Source organism: Salmo salar, chromosome ssa11 (assembly GCF_905237065.1).
Source record: "Salmo salar chromosome ssa11, Ssal_v3.1, whole genome shotgun sequence".
NCBI classification, from domain to species: Eukaryota; Metazoa; Chordata; class Actinopteri; order Salmoniformes; family Salmonidae; genus Salmo; species Salmo salar.
Genome location: NC_059452.1, coordinates 48559805 through 48577304, shown reverse-complemented (window position 1 = coordinate 48577304; position 17500 = coordinate 48559805). Strand labels below are relative to the sequence as shown.

The 17500-nt window shown below is 44.7% G+C and overlaps 1 protein-coding gene across 2 annotated transcripts in view; it reads right to left on the bottom strand.

Moving 5' to 3' along the window:
• Window positions 1–17500, bottom strand: part of LOC106593603 (tetraspanin-18) — a 150205-nt gene that overhangs the window by 113256 nt on the left and 19449 nt on the right. Inside the window, exon 2 of one of the 2 annotated variants that reach the window (XM_045689718.1) lies at window positions 5293–5381. In XM_045689718.1, the coding sequence (XP_045545674.1) occupies window positions 5293–5295 (3 nt within the window). In that variant the 5' untranslated portion in view covers window positions 5296–5381. The remainder of the gene's footprint in view (window positions 1–5292; window positions 5382–17500) is intronic. The other variant, XM_045689719.1, reaches the window with a different exon arrangement.

Sequence of the window (17500 nt, the reverse complement as noted above, 5' to 3'; positions counted from 1 at the left end):
ATCAATAAAACAGTGGTCAGATGAAGCAGATGCTAAACTACAGGACTGTTTTGCAGCACAGACTGGAATATGTTCCAGGATTCCTCTGATGGCATTGAGGAGTACACCACATCAGTCATTGGCCAGACGGATTACCAGGACATGTACTGCAAGCATGCGCTGACCAACTGGCAAGTGTCTTTACTGACATTTTCAACCTGTCCCTGACCGAGTCTGTAATACCAATATGTTTTAAGCAGACCACCATAGTCCCTGTGCCCAAGAACACTAAGGTAATCTGCCTAAATGACTACCGAACCGTAGCACTCACGTCTGTAGCCATGAAGTGCTTTGAAAGGCTGGTCATGGCTCACATCAACACCATTATCCCAGAAACCCTAAACCCACTCCAATTTGCATACCGCCCTAACAGATCCACAGATGATGCAATCTCTATTGCTCTCCACACTGCCCTTTCTCACCTGTACAAAAGGAACACCTATGTGAGAATGCTATTCACTGACAACAGCTCAGCTCAGCTCATCACTAAACTAAGGACCCTGGGACTAAACACCTCACTCTGCAACTGGATCCTGGACTTCCTGACGGGCCGACCCCAGCTGGTAAGGGTAGGTAAAAACACATCCCCCACGCTGATCCTCAACACAGGGGCCCCTCTGGGGTACGTGCTCAGTCCCCTCCTGTACTCCTTATTCACTCATGACTGCATGGCCAGGCACAACTCCAACACCATCATTAAGTTTGCCGATGACATAACAGTGGTAGGCCTAATCACCGACAATGACGAGGCAGCCTATAGGAGGTCAGAGACCTGGTCATGTGGTGCCAGGACAACAACCTCTCTCTCAACGTGATCAAGACAAAGGACATGATTGTGGACTACAGGAAAAAGAGGACAGAGCACACCCCCATTCTCATTGACGGGGCTGTAGTGGAGCAGGTTGAGAGCTTCAAGTTCCTTGGCGTCCACATCACCAACAAACTAACATGGTCCACGCACACCAAGACAGTTGTGAAGGGGGCACGACAAAACCTATTCCCCCTCAGGAGACTGAAAAGATTTGGCATGGGTCCTGAGATCCTCAAAAGATTCTACAGCTGCACCATCGAGAGCATCCTGACTGGTTACATCACTGCCTGGTATGGCAACTGCTCGGCCACCGACCGCAAGGCACTACAGAGGGTAGTGCATACGGCTCAGTACGTCACTGGGGCTAAGCTTCCTGCCATCCAGGACCTCTATACCAGGCAGTCTCAGAGGAAGGCCCTAAAAATTGTCAAAGACCCCAGCCACCCTAGTCATAGACTGTTCTCTCTGCTACCGCACAGCAAGTGGTACCGGAGCGCCAAGTCTAGGTCCAAGGGGCTTCTAAACAGCTTATACCCCCGAGCCATAAGACTCCTGAACATCTAATCAAATGGCCACGTAGACTATTTGCATTGCCCCCCCTTCCTCTTTTATACCGCTGCTACTCTCTGTTGTTATCATCTATGCATAGTCACTTTAATAACTCTACCTACATGTACATATTACCTCAACTAACCGGTGCCCCCGCACATTGACTCTGTACCGGTACCCCCCTGTATATAGTCTCACTATTGTTACTTCGACTGCTGCTAGTTATTTTTATTTCTTATTCTTATTTGTATTTTTATTAAACTGCATTGTTGATTCGAGGCTCGTAAGTAAGCATTTCACTGTAAGGTCTACACCTGTTGTATTCAGCATTTCACTGTGAGGTCTACACCTGTTGTATTCAGCATTTCACTGTGAGGTCTACACCTGTTGTATTCGGCGCATGTGACTAATAATATTTGATTTGATTTAGTTGTAGGTGGTGATGGTATATGGATTGCATATAAGCTATAGTTGTAGATGTTGATTTGATATTTTTTTATTTATTTTTTATTTCACCTTTATTTAACCAGGTAGGCAAGTTGAGAACAAGTTCTTATTTACAATTGTGACCTGGCCAAGATAAAGCAAAGCAGTTCGACACATACAACAACACAGAGTTACACATGGAGTAAAACAAACATACAGTCAATAATACAGTAGAAAAATAAGTCTATATACAATGTGAGCAAATGAGGTGAGATAAGGGAGGAAAAGGCAAAAAAGTCCATGGTAGCAAAGTAAATACAATATAGCAATATAACCTTTGATTCATTTCTCTCTGTCTCCTTCTTTCCACTCCTCTCCTCTTTTGACCTCACCCTCTCACCGTCCCCCCCTACTCACAAGGCAGGCAATACGCTTGACCTCATCTTCACTAGATGCTGTTCTTCTACTAATCTCACTGCAACTCCCCTCCAAGTCTCCGATCTCTACCTTGTATCCTTTTCCCTCTCGCTCTCCTCCAACACTACTCACTCTGCCCCTACTCAGATGGTATTGCGCCGTCGCAACCTTCGCTCTCTCTCTCCTGCTACTCTCTCCTCTTCCATCCTATCATCTCTTCCCTCTGCTCAATCCTTCTCCAACCAATCTCCTGATTCTGCCTCCTCTACCCTCCTCTCCTCCCTTTCTGCATCCTTTGACTCTCTATGTCCCCTATCCTCCAGGCCGGCTCGGTCCTCCCCTCCTGCTCCGTGGCTTGACGACTCATTGCGAGCTCACAGAACAGGGCTCCGGGCAGCCGAGCGGAAATGGAGGAAAACTAGCCTCCCTGCGGACCTGGCATCTTTTCACTCCCTCCTCTCTACATTTTCTTCCTCTGTTTCTGCTGCTAAAGCCACTTTCTACCACTCTAACTTCCAAGCATCTGCCTCTAACCCTAGGAAGTCAAACGATACCGCTAGTCCTGCTCACACTGCCCTACCCTGTGCTTTGACCTCTTTCTCCCCTCTCTCTCCAGATGAAATCTTGCGTCTTGTGACGGCCGGCCGCTCAACAACCTACCCGCTTGACCCTATCCCCTACTCTCTTCTCCAGACCATTTCCGGAGACCTTCTCCCTTACCTCACCTCGCTCATCAACTCATCCTTGACCGCTGGCTATGTCCCTTCCGTCTTCAAGAGAGCGAGAGTTGCACCCCTTCTCAAAAAACCTGAACTCGATCCCTCTGATGTCAACAACTACAGACCAGTATCCCTTCTTTCTTTTCTCTCCAAAACTCTTGAACGTGCCGTCCTTGGCCAGCTCTCCTGCTATCTCTCTCAGAATGACCTTCTTGATCCAAATCAGTCAGGTTTCAAGGCTGGTCATTCAACTGAGACTGCTCTTCTCTGTGTCACGGAGGCTCTCCGCACTGCTAAAGCTAACTCTCTCTCCTCTGCTCTCATCCTTCTAGACCTATCTGCTGCCTTTGATACTGTGAACCATCAGATCCTCCTCTCCACCCTCTCCGAGTTGGGTATCTCCGGCGCGGCTCACTCTTGGATTGCGTCCTACCTGACAGGTTGCTCCTACCAGGTGGCATGGCGAGAATCCGTCTCCGCACCATGTGCTCTCACCACTGGTGTCCCCCAGGGCTCAGTTCTAGGCCCTCTCCTATTCTCGCTATACACCAAGTCACTTGGCTCTGTCATATCCTCACATGGTCTCTCCTATCATTGCTACGCAGACGACACACAATTAATCTTCTCCTTTCCCCCTTCTGATAACCAGGTGGCGAATCGCATCTCTGCATGTCTGGCAGACATATCAGTGTGGATGACGGATCACCACCCCAAGCTGAACCTCGGCAAGACGGAGCTGCTCTTCCTCCCGGGGAAGGACTGCCCTTTTCATGATCTCGCCATCACGGTGGACAACTCCATTGTGTCCTCCTCCCAGAGTGCGAAGAGCCTCGGCGTGACCCTGGACAACACCCTGTCATTCTCCGCTAACATCAAGGCGGTGAACCGATCCTGTAGGTTCATGCTATACAACATTCGCAGAGTACGACCCTGCCTTACACAGGAAGCGGCGCAGGTCCTAATCCAGGCACTTGTCATCTCCCGTCTGGATTACTGCAACTCCCTGTTGGCGGCGCTCCCTGCCTGTGCCATTAAACCCCTACAACTCATCCAGAACGCCGCAGCCTGTCTGGTGTTCAACCTTCCCAAGTTCTCTCACGTCACCCCGCTCCTCCGCACACTCCACTGGCTTCCAGTTGAAGCTCGCATCTGCTACAAGACCATGGTGCTTGCCTACGGAGCTGTGAGGGGAACGGCACCTCCGTACCTTCAGGCTCTGATCAGGCCCTACACCCAAACAAGGGCACTGCGTTCATCCACCTCTGGCCTGCTGGCCCCCCTACCTCTGCGGAAACACAGTTCCCGCTCAGCCCAGTCAAAACTGTTCGCTTCTCCGGCACCCCAATGGTGGAACAATCTCCCTCACGACGCCAGGACAGCGGAGTCAATCACCACCTTCCGTAGACACCTGAAACCCCACCTCTTTAAGGAATACCTGGGATAGGATAAAGTAATCCTTCTACCCCCCCCCCCCCGCCAAAAAAAAAATATATATATATATAGATGTACTATTGTAAAGTGGTTGTTCCACTTGTCACGGCTCCTCCTCTGCAGTGCAGGGGTGGTTCCCCCTGCAGGCAGAGGAGGGCCGTTAGTGATTGCAGCTGGTGTGATTGGAGCCACCTGGCCTCAGGGTATTTAACAAACTGCTCCACTAACCTCTCTGTCTTCTCCTCGCTTCGCCTGCTCTCTTTCTCCCTGCTCCTCCAGGTATGATCCGGTTTTGTTTGTTCCTTTGTTGGTTTGTTTAGTTTCCATTCAGTCATGTTTACACACACATATTCACGCATCCATGCACCTTACCTACACCTTATATTATGACATTTCCACACCTCATTCCTTTTTCTTTGTTTATAGTTAATAGTTTTGTTTTGTAATAAAGAACGTTTTGAATTGGCCTATACCAGTTGTTGATGTCCTCTCATTTTTGCCACTGGCTATGAGCCGGCCTGTGACACACTGGATATCATAAGGTGAATGCACAAATTTGTAAGTCGCTCTGGATAAGAGCGTCTGCTAAATGACATAAATGTAATAGCAAGTAAAACACTGGAATGGTAGATTTGTAGTGGAAAAAAGTGCAAAGTAGAAATAGAAATAATGGGGTGCAAATTAGCTAAATAAATAAATAAATACAGTAGCGGAATGGATATGGGTTCTATATAAGCTATAGTTGTAGGTGTTGATTGGATATGGTTTCTATATAAGCTATAGTTGCAGGTGTTGATTGGATATGGGGTCTATATAAGCTATAGTTGTAGGTGTTGATTGGATATGGGTTCTATATAAGCTATAGGTGTTGATTGCAAAGCAACAGAAATGGCACCATACCATTATGTACCTGTTAATGACTCTAGTTGGTTGGATCAAGGAGGAGCTTGCTCGTCTTCAACCTTCAACCTCACAGCACATTACATCCACTGTGGAGGAAACAGAGAATAACCATTTAAAATAACATGTTTTTTTGGGGGGGGGACCTGGTTTAATACGTGATAGAAAAGCCCTGTCAGTCAGACGTAGTTCATCAACCTCAGGTCCTAGGAGCCCACAAGAGTATGCAGGTACTTGTTCCTGACCAGTGTTATTAGACATGATTTATATCATCAAACATATCATTGGGGCGGCAGCGTAGCCTAGTGGTTAGAGTATTGGACTAGTAACTGAAAGGTTGCAAGATCAAATCCACAAGGTACAAATCTGTTGTTCTGCCCCTGAACAAAGCAGTTAACACAGGCTGTCATTGAAAATAAGAATTTGTTCTTAACTGACTTGCCTAGTTAAATAAAAATCAGGGTTTGTGTTCATACTGGGCTAGAACAAAACCCTGAAAAAACACTTGTTGTAAGAGACGCTGTAACTCAGACATCTCTGTATTAAAGCAGTGAATACAGCAGCATTGGCTTTTATAAAGAGAGAGATATAACTTAGCTAACACAGTGGTCACTTTAAAATCCCCAATGAGCAGCGTGATGCCGATGATGTCATCTCAGAAGGAAGCTGATGCAACTTCCCATGACAAGCTTCATACTTCACCCTCCATCACTCAGCTGTATATAAGGGTATATCCCAAATGGCACCCTATTCCCTTTAAAGTAAGCTACTTTTGACCAGGGACCATTTAGAGAGTTAGTGTGTGTGTGTGTGTGTGTGTGTGTGTGTAAAAATAGTGTACAGTACTATATAGGGAATGTGGTGCAATTTGGGACGAAGTTGAAGTGTTCTCGTGGGTAAGGGTTATTAAACAACATTCAGAATTCTCTCTTCAGATTTCACCATTAACATGTTGCTTTATTCTTTAATGAACCAGGGAAGGCATTGAGACATATTGAGATTGACATCTAATTTTTAAGTGAGGCCTGTACACTTACACACCATAGCCTGGACTCCAGCTGTTCTAGATTTCTCCATAGCCTGGACTCCAGGCTGTTCTAGGTTTCTCCATAGCCTGGACTCCAGGCTGTTCTAGATTTCTCCATAGCCTGGACTCCAGGCTGTTCTAGATTTCTCCATAGCCTGGACTCCAGGCTGTTCTAGATTTCTCCATAGCCTGGACTCCAGCTGTTCTAGATTTCTCCATAGCCTGGACTCCAGGCTGTTCTAGGTTTCTCCATAGCCTGGACTCCAGGCTGTTCTAGATTTCTCCATAGCCTGGACTCCAGGCTGTTCTAGGTTTCTCCATAGACTGGACTCCAGGCTGTTCTAGATTTCTCCATAGCCTTAACTCCAGCTGTTCTAGATTTCTCCATAGCCTGGACTCCAGGCTGTTCTAGGTTTCTCCATAGGCTGGACTCCAGCTGTTCTAGATTTCTCCATAGCCTGGACTCCAGGCTGTTCTAGGTTTCTCCATAGCCTGTACTCCAGGCTGTTCTAGATTTCTCCATAGCCTGGACTCCAGCTGTTCTAGGTTTCTCCATAGCCTGGACTCCAGCTGTTCTAGGTTTCTCCATAGCCTGGACTCCAGGCTGTTCTAGGTTTCTTCATAGCCTGGAATCCAGCTGTTCTAGGTTTCCCTAGAACTAGCATACCCTGTGATGACTGGCAGCACCAGGCAACACAAACCTTAAAACATATTAAGTACATTTTTGACATTGAGAAATAGCAACAGGGACATAGTAATAACTGACTGTAATTGTACTGCAACCCCACAGCAGAGAGAGCCTGGTCCCAGATATGTTTGTGTTGTCTTGCTAGCTAACTCCTATGGTCATTGACAGTGGGAGTTTACAGGGTTAAATGTCTCTCTGTTGTTTATGTCAGTTCTTTGCTTAATTAAGATAATCAAACTAATTGGCTGTGTTCTAGCGAATTACATTTGAACCAGTTAACACTAGAGTGCAAAAATCCCTCATTGAACCAGCTTTTCTGCATGTTTACACCAGTTTCACCTCAGCTGTTTACACCAGTTTTACCTCAGCTGTTTACACCAGTTTCACCTCAGCTGTTTACACCAGTTTCACCTCAGCTGTTTACACCAGATTTACCTCAGCTGTTTACACCAGATTTACCTCAGCTGTTTACACCAGATTTACCTCAGCTGTTTACACCAGTTTTACCTCAGCTGTTTACACCAGTTTTACCTCAGCTGTTTACACCAGATTTACCTCAGCTGTTTACACCAGTTTTACCTCATCTGTTTATACCAGTTTTACCTCAGCTGTTAACACCAGTTTTACCTCAGCTGTTAACACCAGTTTTACCTCAGCTGTTAACACCAGTTTTACATTCGCTGTTTATTCCAGTTTGTGCTGCAGCTCTGACACGCAATTTCCCCTCTTGATCAGCAGTGGCAACAAACTGTCATCAAATCAATATAAATAGGCAAGGGGTTAGCTCATTCACATGGGCCACATATACAATGGGGTCTACATTACAATATCCAGCGGTTTCTATAGAAACCACTGCATTAAAATGGAGGGGGATGAAATCATGATAAATGTTGTTGTTGGGAAATAACAGGAATGGGAAAGGTTTGCTGTAGTATGTTATGCTATCGGAACTGCCCCAGGATTTGAAAGAATTTCAGCATGATTCATTTTCCAATGGCCTACTGTACTATACGCTCAAGGTTAAAATGTATAGCGCTGTTGCTGAAGGAAGAAATATCACATCTACACCTGTTATGAAAAGAACGCTACCACAATCTCACAACACTTACTAATTACTACTGTATATAAAAGCTGAAGTTGTTGTCATGACGTTGGCCTCTGAGTACAGGGAGGACAGTTGACCCCCCCCCCCCTTGCACCATCCCCCAACCTACCTCCCCCCACCCAGGCCCTGTGTGAAGGAGTTGTAAAAACTCTAAGAGGAGAATCTCTTGCCACATGGCCCATAGAGAGACACAGGAAATTCTTCCAACTCACAGAATTGGGGAGCTAAGCGACATTTGTGTTCTGGAGAAGGTATGAAAGATTGGTGAAGAATCCAGCTACGAACTGGTCCGCTTGGTACAATTTTGTGATACTCAGAAGAGACAATATAGCCATATTACCATAAAACGGTTTATATAATAGCCTCAGCGATGAGACTTGCACCACATGGTTGTATAAAATGTATTAATAATGATAGAGCTATTTGTAATACATTGAGATGCTATGTACTGATGTTAATGTGATAGAATTATATTTCTGTACCAAGCTTAACTCAGTCATCGGCACGCCCCCAGGGACACAGACAGGACCAGGCGTCATTTGACAAGCCTGTCCTATGGTCACTATAAAACTATACCCTGATTTACATTTCTCCAGACCAGGCCTCCACTCAATTGATGAGTTGGCCAATAGGTTTGTCGTGTCTTTGGGGGTACCATTAAACTGAAGATATGTTTATCAATTAGCTCCCTGTAATTATTATCACGCGATTAAACTGATTAATCGTTTAATTGTAATTAACTAGGAGATCGGGGCACCAAGGAGAATATTCAGATTACAAAGCTATAATTTTCCTAATATAACTTTCCTGTACTATAATATTATATTCTATTATAGTATAGGCCGATTATCTTCTAGTTTAAATGGTGTATTTACCTCTAGTCCAGTCTCATTCCAAACGTCATAAATTGTTGTATCTGCACGAACCCAGTCTTTACTAAAATCATCCATACATCAATTGTCATAAAATCATTTATTTACTACACTAAGTAATTAACAGAAAAACATACAAACAGTAATTATCGTCACAAAGGATTGGTATAGGAATGTGCCCTTGTGGGCTAAACAGGCAGGTCGGCCTGTTGAACAATGGATCATAAAAGGTCAGCTGTGGCAGTTACACAGAGTTCATTAATATTAACAATTGAAGGCTCACTCATTTGGGAACAATTGCAATCAATATATATTTACGCTCATGTGTCGTCGTGATCCTTGTTCGAGAGTTCTGTTCTGTTGGGGAGTTTTGTCCGCGTTCTCTCTCTCTCTCTCTCTCGGTTAGAATGGATCTTTCAGAGCGACATTCATTAATGTCGTCATCGAATGGTTGTTTCGTTGGTCTTCGCGTTCGATGATATAATTTACTTAGCTGCAGACTAATAATTAATATCAAAGACTTGTTCTTATTCTGTCGGTATCAATAGTCTAAAAGTTAACCACATGGTATGGTTCACTTTCAGCAGAATACTTGGATGGTCAACCTATTGGCCCACTTCTCGCAATGGAGTGGGGGCCTGGTCTGGGGAAATGTAAATCAGGGGGTGTTTTATAGTGCCCATAGAACAGGTTTGTCAAATGACGCCTGGTCCTGTATGGGTCCCTGGGGGCGTGCCTATGACTGAGTTAGATTTGGTTACAGAAATACAATTCTATCACATTACATCAGTACAATAGCATCTCAATGTCTTACAAAAGCTTTATCCTTATTAATACATTCCATACACCCATATGATGCAAGTCTTAACCTGTTAGGGCTAGGGGGCAGTATTGACACGGCTGGATAAAAAAACATACCCGATTTAATCTGGTTACCACTCCTACCCAGTAACTAGAATATGCATATACTTATTACATATGGATAGAAAACACCCTAAATTTTCTAAAACTGTTTGAATGGTGTCTGTGAGTATAACAGAACTCATTTGGCAGGCAAAACCCTGAGACATTTTCTGACAGGAAGTGGATACCTGATGTGTTGTATTACCTTTAAACCTATCCCATTGAAAAACACAGGGGCTGAGGAATATTTTGGCACTTCCTATTGCTTCCACTAGATGTCACCAGCCTTTACAAAGTGTTTTGAGTCTTCTGGAGGGAGATCTGACCGAACAAGAGCCATGGAACGATGATGGCCCATTAGACACCTGGCGCGCGAGTTCATGTTGGGTACCCTCGTTCCAATACGTTATAAAAGAGTATGCATTCGTCCACCTTGAATATTATTCATGTTCTGGTTAAAAAAGGCCCTAATGATTTATGCTATACAACGTTTGACATGTTTGAACGAACGGAAATATATTTTTTACCCTCGTTCATGACGAGAAGTCCGGCTGGCTTAGATCATGTGCTAACAAGACGGAGATTTTTGGACATAAATGATGAGCTTTTTTGAACAAAACTACATTCGTTATGGACCTGTGATACCTGGAAGTGACATCTGATGAAGAGAATCAAAGGTAATGGATTATTTACATAGTATTTTCGATTTTAGATCTCCCCAACATGACGTCTAGTCTGTATCGCAACGCGTATTTTTCTGGGCGCAGTGCTCAGATTATTGCAAAGTGTGATTTCCCAGTAAGGTTATTTTTAAATCTGGCAAGTTGATTGCGTTCAAGAGATGTAAATCTATAATTCTTTAAATGACAATATAATATTTTACCAATGTTTTCTAATTTTAATTATTTAATTTGTGACGCTGACTTGACTGCCGGTTATTGGAGGGAAACGATTTCCTCAACATCAATGCCATAGTAAAACGCTGTTTTTGGATATAAATATGAACTTGATAGAACTAAAAATGCATGCATTGTCTAACATAATGTCCTAGGAGTGTCATCTGATGGAGATTGTAAAAGGTTAGTGCATCATTTTAGCTGGTTTTATGGTTTTGGTGACCCTGTCTTTGAATTGACAAAACATTACACACAACTCTTGTAAATGTACTGTCCTAACATACTCTAAATTTATGCTTTCGCCGTAAAACCTTTTTGAAATCGTAAAACGTGGTTAGATTAAGGAGATGTTTATCTTTCAAAGGGTGTAAAATAGTTGTATGTTTGAAAAATTTGAATTTTGACATTTATTTGGATTCAAATTTGCCGCTCTTGAAATGCACCTGCTGTTGATGGAGTGCACCACGGGTGGCACGCTAGCGTCCCACCTAGCCCATAGAGGTTAAGCTGAGTCTATTATATAAACAGTTTTATGGTAATATGGCTATATTGTCTCTTCTGAGTATCACAAAATTGTACCAAGCGGATCAGTTCGTAGCTGGATTCTTCACCAATCTTCCATACCTTCTCCAGAACACAAAATGTCGCTTGGCTCTCCAATTCTATGAGTTGGAAGAATTTCCTGTGTCTCTCTATGGGCCATGTGGCCAGAGACTCTCCTGGAATTTTAGAGTTTTTACGACCCTTTACACACAGGGTGGATTGGGGGGAAGGTAGGGGGTGGTGGTGCAAAAGGGAGGGGGGGTCAACTGTCCTCCCTATACCAAAAGAGGCCAACGTCATGACATACCCCCCCTGGTGGTTTGGATCTTGTTTATCCTGCAAGTTACAAATCAACATAAAATCATGACCACGTGATGTCCCATTGGTAGATCATCGTTGCAGTCTTCTCTGGTGGTTGAACTTGGTAGGCTCTCTGAAAGCGGAGCCGTCCACCACAAGGATGGGCAGTTGATGTCCGGTTGGTGATCGCCGTTGCGGTCTCCTCAATTGGTGTACCTTGGTAGGTTCCCTGGAAGCTGTAAAGTACCCCAGGAAGGGCCAGGGGATGTCCTGGTTGGTGATTGCCGTTGCGGTCCCCCCCTCTGGTGGTTTACCTTGGTAGTCTCTCTGACAGCGGGCATGCCGCCACAAGGATAGGCTGTGGGTGTCCGGATTTGGGGTCGCCGTTCCGGACCCGTCGTCCAGACTGGAGGATCTGGGCAGTAACTTAGGCAGATGTTAACAACGCACACACACTCATGAAATATATATAATTACATTCATTCCCCAATGAGCGGCGTTGTGGCACTAAGTGATGGTTGTATGGGGACTTTGTTTATGGCTCTATCACTTCCTAAGTGTCAAAGGAACTGAACCGAAAAGGAATGAAAGCATAAACAAAACAAAAATATACAAAATATAGTTCACACACAAAAAAATCATCTAATTGGACTGTATTCTATATACGTCCAATGTTCTGGCAAAATGATTATCATGGCATTGTCTCTAATGCCATATCTAGGGTTTTCCTACTTGGTGTGTTGCTTAGGCGCTATCCTAAGTTGATAACTATATGATAAGTCTACAGCTGTAATGCACTAGTTTTGGGCAGTCTACAGGTATGACCTACGGACTTCTGGGAAGAAAACTGGTGAGTGCTGTAGAGTCAAAGGCCTAGAAGTAAATGTTCAACTTTACTAAGGCTGGTATATTGCTTGGGCCCTTAAGTGGTCCTAGCATAAATCCTAATTGGATGTTCCGTTGTGCATGTGCGTTTATGCTTACACAAGCGCTCATGTCAAGGGAAGAAAACCAAGTATCCGGGCAGATTACAACTTGTTCAGAATGAGTCTGACGTAGTCAGGTAATTTTCAGGTCAATGCCTGGAGGTCAAGGCATTGGTGTCAAGGGAGTCTGTAGTAGTTTTTCTACAAGTCACTGTTTCTTCCACTTTTGTAGTGGCGATAGGTATGAAGTCTATTTCATAGCTATGTTATCCACGGAGGAGCTAACCTCACGACGGAAGTACTCTTTAAGTATTGTACCAGTCATACGTGGTGTGATCATGGTTCATGACTTCTAATAATTTTACTCCTGAATGGAGGGTCCTATTTATTAGTGACATGTGTGTTAACCATTGGAAGAGTGCACTGGAGATTCCCCTCCACGTGTTGCACTCTGAGTTACTCCTATGTCGCTGTTGTCAATGGTAATTTGATTGGTTAAGTCTCTAACCTTCTTACTGATTGTAGCTGGACTGACTGTTGCTAGTATTGGTACTGGTACTCAAGGGGACCAGTTATCCTACCGATTTATTCTGAAATATTATCTACCTGAACACATGATTGGAGCATTTTACTAGTTGTATTGTAGTTGAACCTACGCATGGCAAAGAATGATTATTGATGCCATTAGTTTTGGAGGTGGACAAGTCCACTGGACTTCCTTTACGACCAGTGTGGTACACCTCGGTACTATCTTAGATGTCTTCTAAGATAATCCCCGTCTAGGGGCCTGTCTGCTCCTCACTGTTCTCATAGGAGAGTTTACAACTAGATTTGATTTATGCTCTGGCAGCCTCGTACGGTGTTGTCCGTAGTCTTGACCCCCCCACCGGCCTCGATGAGGCTCATCATGGGTCTGGGCTACTATTCCCCCCCTTTGTGCCTCGGGACCCCCCCACCAGCGGGTGGTGTTGGTGTCCGATGCGCAAATGAAAAGGTTGGACCCTATGTACGAGTTGTCAGCGGCCGCGTTTTTATGAGAGTGGCTGTAACCTTTCAACCAAATCTCCTGGTGTTTGTGCTTCAAAACGCTCAGTGGCTGTCGAGGCATGTCAGTCACCACCGCGTCCGCGTGTGGCAACCTCTTCATTACCTGCGAACTGAGACGAGGATATCGGTCTGTGATATCGCAAAGTGTTTCACAAGTGGGAGTCATCGGGTCAGTTGCTGGACTGACGCCATTAGTGTCATTGTAAGGGGTGACAGTCCCCAACAAAGCGGAAGGTGTATCATCGGAAGCAGAGTATACTCTGCGCATCAATGTTTTTCTTGCTGGGACGGCCGCAGTGCTTGCGGAAGTGTCCAAAGGGAAAGAAAAGTTCATCTCAACTACCGTATTACATGACTGCAGGGAGGAGGGAAGTTGCTTATTCACAGAGACAGCTGGCTCGAAATTTTGAAAAGAATGGTCAATCAGGTTGGCTGATGGAATGTGTCGAGATATCGTACTATCTCCGTGGATCGGATTTTGTACCAAGAGGTTTCTAAACGTCTTTTTCTCAAGGGGTGCTTTCGACAGATACCCCTCGTGAAGGACTGCGTTGCAGCTAGCGTTAGGGGGAGACGGTGTGGTCAGTGGAGAAGGCACTGTGGCCTGTGACCATACCTGGTTGGTTTTCCAATCCATCAATGGGAGTAACCGATCCATCAAGTCTGCTCCAAGTAGCAGGGTTACAGTTTCGAGGCTGGTAACATACACAGGGTGAACGAGCGATACGTCCTGGAAGTGTAGTTTCAGCATGACTCTCAATGTGAGAGGCGAGGTAGTCTGAGTGACCCCTCGAAGTTTAGTGTCGCATCGTTCCACTTTTAACCAACGTTTAGTTGGTTTCAAAGCCCTTTTGAGATCATCAAACAATGTTTGAGAGATGAATGATATTGTCGCACCCGAATCAATTAGCGCATGACAAGCTAAGCAGTCCTCCAGGACTGTTTCCAGGTATGGCCGTTTAGATTCGTGGTTAGTGGACATATTCCCCACAAAGTGGAGTGGTCGTTCGCAACGACGTGATGTGCCATGTCTGTTCAAGATGGAAGCAGATTGACTTTTCCGATTTTGAGTGGGCTTGGCTTTAACGAAGCGTTTGACCTTTTTCTTCGCAACTTTTGTATCAGAGTCTATGGACAGAGCCCGGGGGCTTGTTTCTTGATCAAGCGGGCCCTGGATAGGGTCTTGAATGAGAGCGGGAGAAATTTGAACTTTAACGTCCATGCTATGGGTGTTAATTCCTGCGGACCTGGTGTCCGGTAATTCCCCGTCTAGTCCTTGTGACTTATCTTTTACCCTGTTCTCAAATTGTTCTCGCTTAAGTTCTTCCCGTAGTGGGACTTTTGGAGAACATTGGTCTACGTTTTGATCGTCCTTCAACCCTTTGTAACCCTTGTGCTCTGACACTTTTGGTGGGTTGGGTGCAGGAATGTAGCGAACGGGTCGATTGTAGCGGTAGTCATGTTGATGGCTACGTATTTTACAGTTATTTCGACCGCGGAGGTTATTGGAATCAGGGTTTCGTGGTAGAAACTGTTGTTGTGCGTCATCTCTCGACGCTCCAATACCTGATAATGCACCCTCTAACTGGAGTGAGTGCTCCTGGTTAAACTTCAAAACTGACTGGTCAGGGCTCTTAGCGTTGTGAACTTTTGATGCCTCAAAAGCTGTGCTTGCAAGCTCTCTGAGTTGTAAGATAGGCAAGCCAACGTGGGCTGCAGGGCCCAAGTAGGTAATGAAGGTGGGATACATGTTCGACAGAAACATTTGTTTGAATGGTAACAGCTCTTCCATTCCTGTTTCTGTGAGTAGGCCAAAGTAAGCTGAACGAAGCCTATGATAGAAAGCTTGTGGGTGTTCGTTCCGAGCTTGTTTGACGGTGTTAGCCAGTGAGCTATCGTGTTTGCGAGTCGCAGAACCACTGAATTCTAATTTCAAAGCTGTGGCAAGTTTAGCATAGTCATTTAGCACGTGTTGCTGTTGTAGACGAATGAACCTTGTCACGTGTCTATTCGACGTTCGCTTCAACAGGTAAACCCTGTCAGAACCCGTAGCATTCGGGTAGCCACCCAACGCGTCCTCTATGTCAGCTAGGAACGTCTCAGTATCGTTTGGCTGACCTGGAACGGGGTCAAAGGTGGGGAAATTCTTGACGAGTTTGTCAAGGTATTCCGCGCCAAGCGGGCGGAGAGGGTTGGCTTCATCCTGTGGAGAGATTGGGGCCGAAGGCCCAGAGAAGAAGCCAAGCCTTGTTGTTGTTGGCCAAGAGGCGCCATATTACTCAGTGCCGAAGAGCCAAGAGGAGAAGACTGAGGGACACATGAGGGAGGCAAGGTCTGAAACCTATTGTCTTCACTCCTGTGAGTACAGGGCTCCGGTTGCTTGGATGGGAAGTCGCGCTGTAGAGCGTGACCATTCTGGATTTCCTCCAGATGGTACCTAAGGGTGGAATTCTGCTGCATTGCAGAGTCCACTTGAGCGCTTAGAGTACTGATTTTGGACACGTGAGTGTCACACTTGCTCCTTTCGGTCTCAAACTTATCTGTCATGGTTTGCAGATAGAGGTCTTGAGTACAGAGCGAGAGATTCAGTGATGAGATTTCCTCTGCTTGCTTAGAAATCAATATTTCCAACCTCATCACCTGAGTTCTCTCATCATTCATTTGGTCAGCGACTTCAATAAGTTCTGCTGATTTATCATCCAACTTTGTCATTGTGTTCATTAACTGATCGTCTTTGGTCTGCAGCGCTTTGAGGAGCACATTGTTATTTTGAGTAACATTCAACAAAACAGCATGCATGTTGTCAAGTTGAGCGCTCCTGTTTGTAGATAACTCTTCAGATTTATCTAGTTTGGCATGGACATCATCGTATTTAGTTTTGGCTAAATGTTCCAGTAGCATATGATTTTGTTCCTGTAGAAAACGATTTTGTTGAAGAGCTTGTGCTTGTTCATCGTCATACGTTTTTGCAATTACATTTAATTGTTCAGTTTTCGAACGCAGTTCCATAGCTAGCAGAATTTTTCCCTTTTCTGCATTTGTCATTGGTTTCCCGGTTCTCTTCACCTGTCCCTTTATGTCTACCGTTACCTGCTCGTGCTTCAGCTGTGCACTGCGGTATTGGACAGATGGCAATCTCGGATGGCAAGACATCAGAGCTAGACTGGAGAGAACCTTTACGAGGCCTGCGCCCGATGGTTGATTTTGGAAAACATTGTTGTCTGCTTTTCCACTAATGGCATAATTAGGGTTGTTATCGCTGCTGAGGTCAGAGATCAATCCATTTACGGGTGGAGGTTCACTAATTAGCGGGCGAGTGGGAACCACCCCCACTGATAGTTTGCACATTATTAGAACATTTGAAAGGAAAAAATGTTTTTCTTAATTTTCCAAAATTTGGTTTTGGAATGTGGAAAACTGCAAAGACGATTTTAATCTATTTATAGACGTTAATGAACCATCAGTACTGTACAGTACTGTGGAAGTTGGACGTGAATGAATTTGCCATCTACTGAATTTGCCGTGAATGAATCCAACCCATCTACTGAAAGTGAACCATACCACGTGGTTAACTTTTAGACTATTGATACCGACAGAATAAGAACAAGTCTTTGATATTAATTATTAGTCTGCAGCTAAGTAAATTATATCATTGAACGCGAAGACCAACAAAACATCCATTCTATGACGACATTAATGAATGTCGCTTTGAAAGATCCATTCTAACAGAGAGAGAGAGAGAGAGAGAGAGAGAGAGAGAGAGAGAGAGAGAACTCTTCAACAGAACGACGCTCCAACAAGGATCCCGACGACACACTGAGCGTAAATATATATTGATTGCAATTGTTCCCGAATGAGTGAGCGTTCAATTGTCAATTGTTAATATTAATGAACTCTGTGT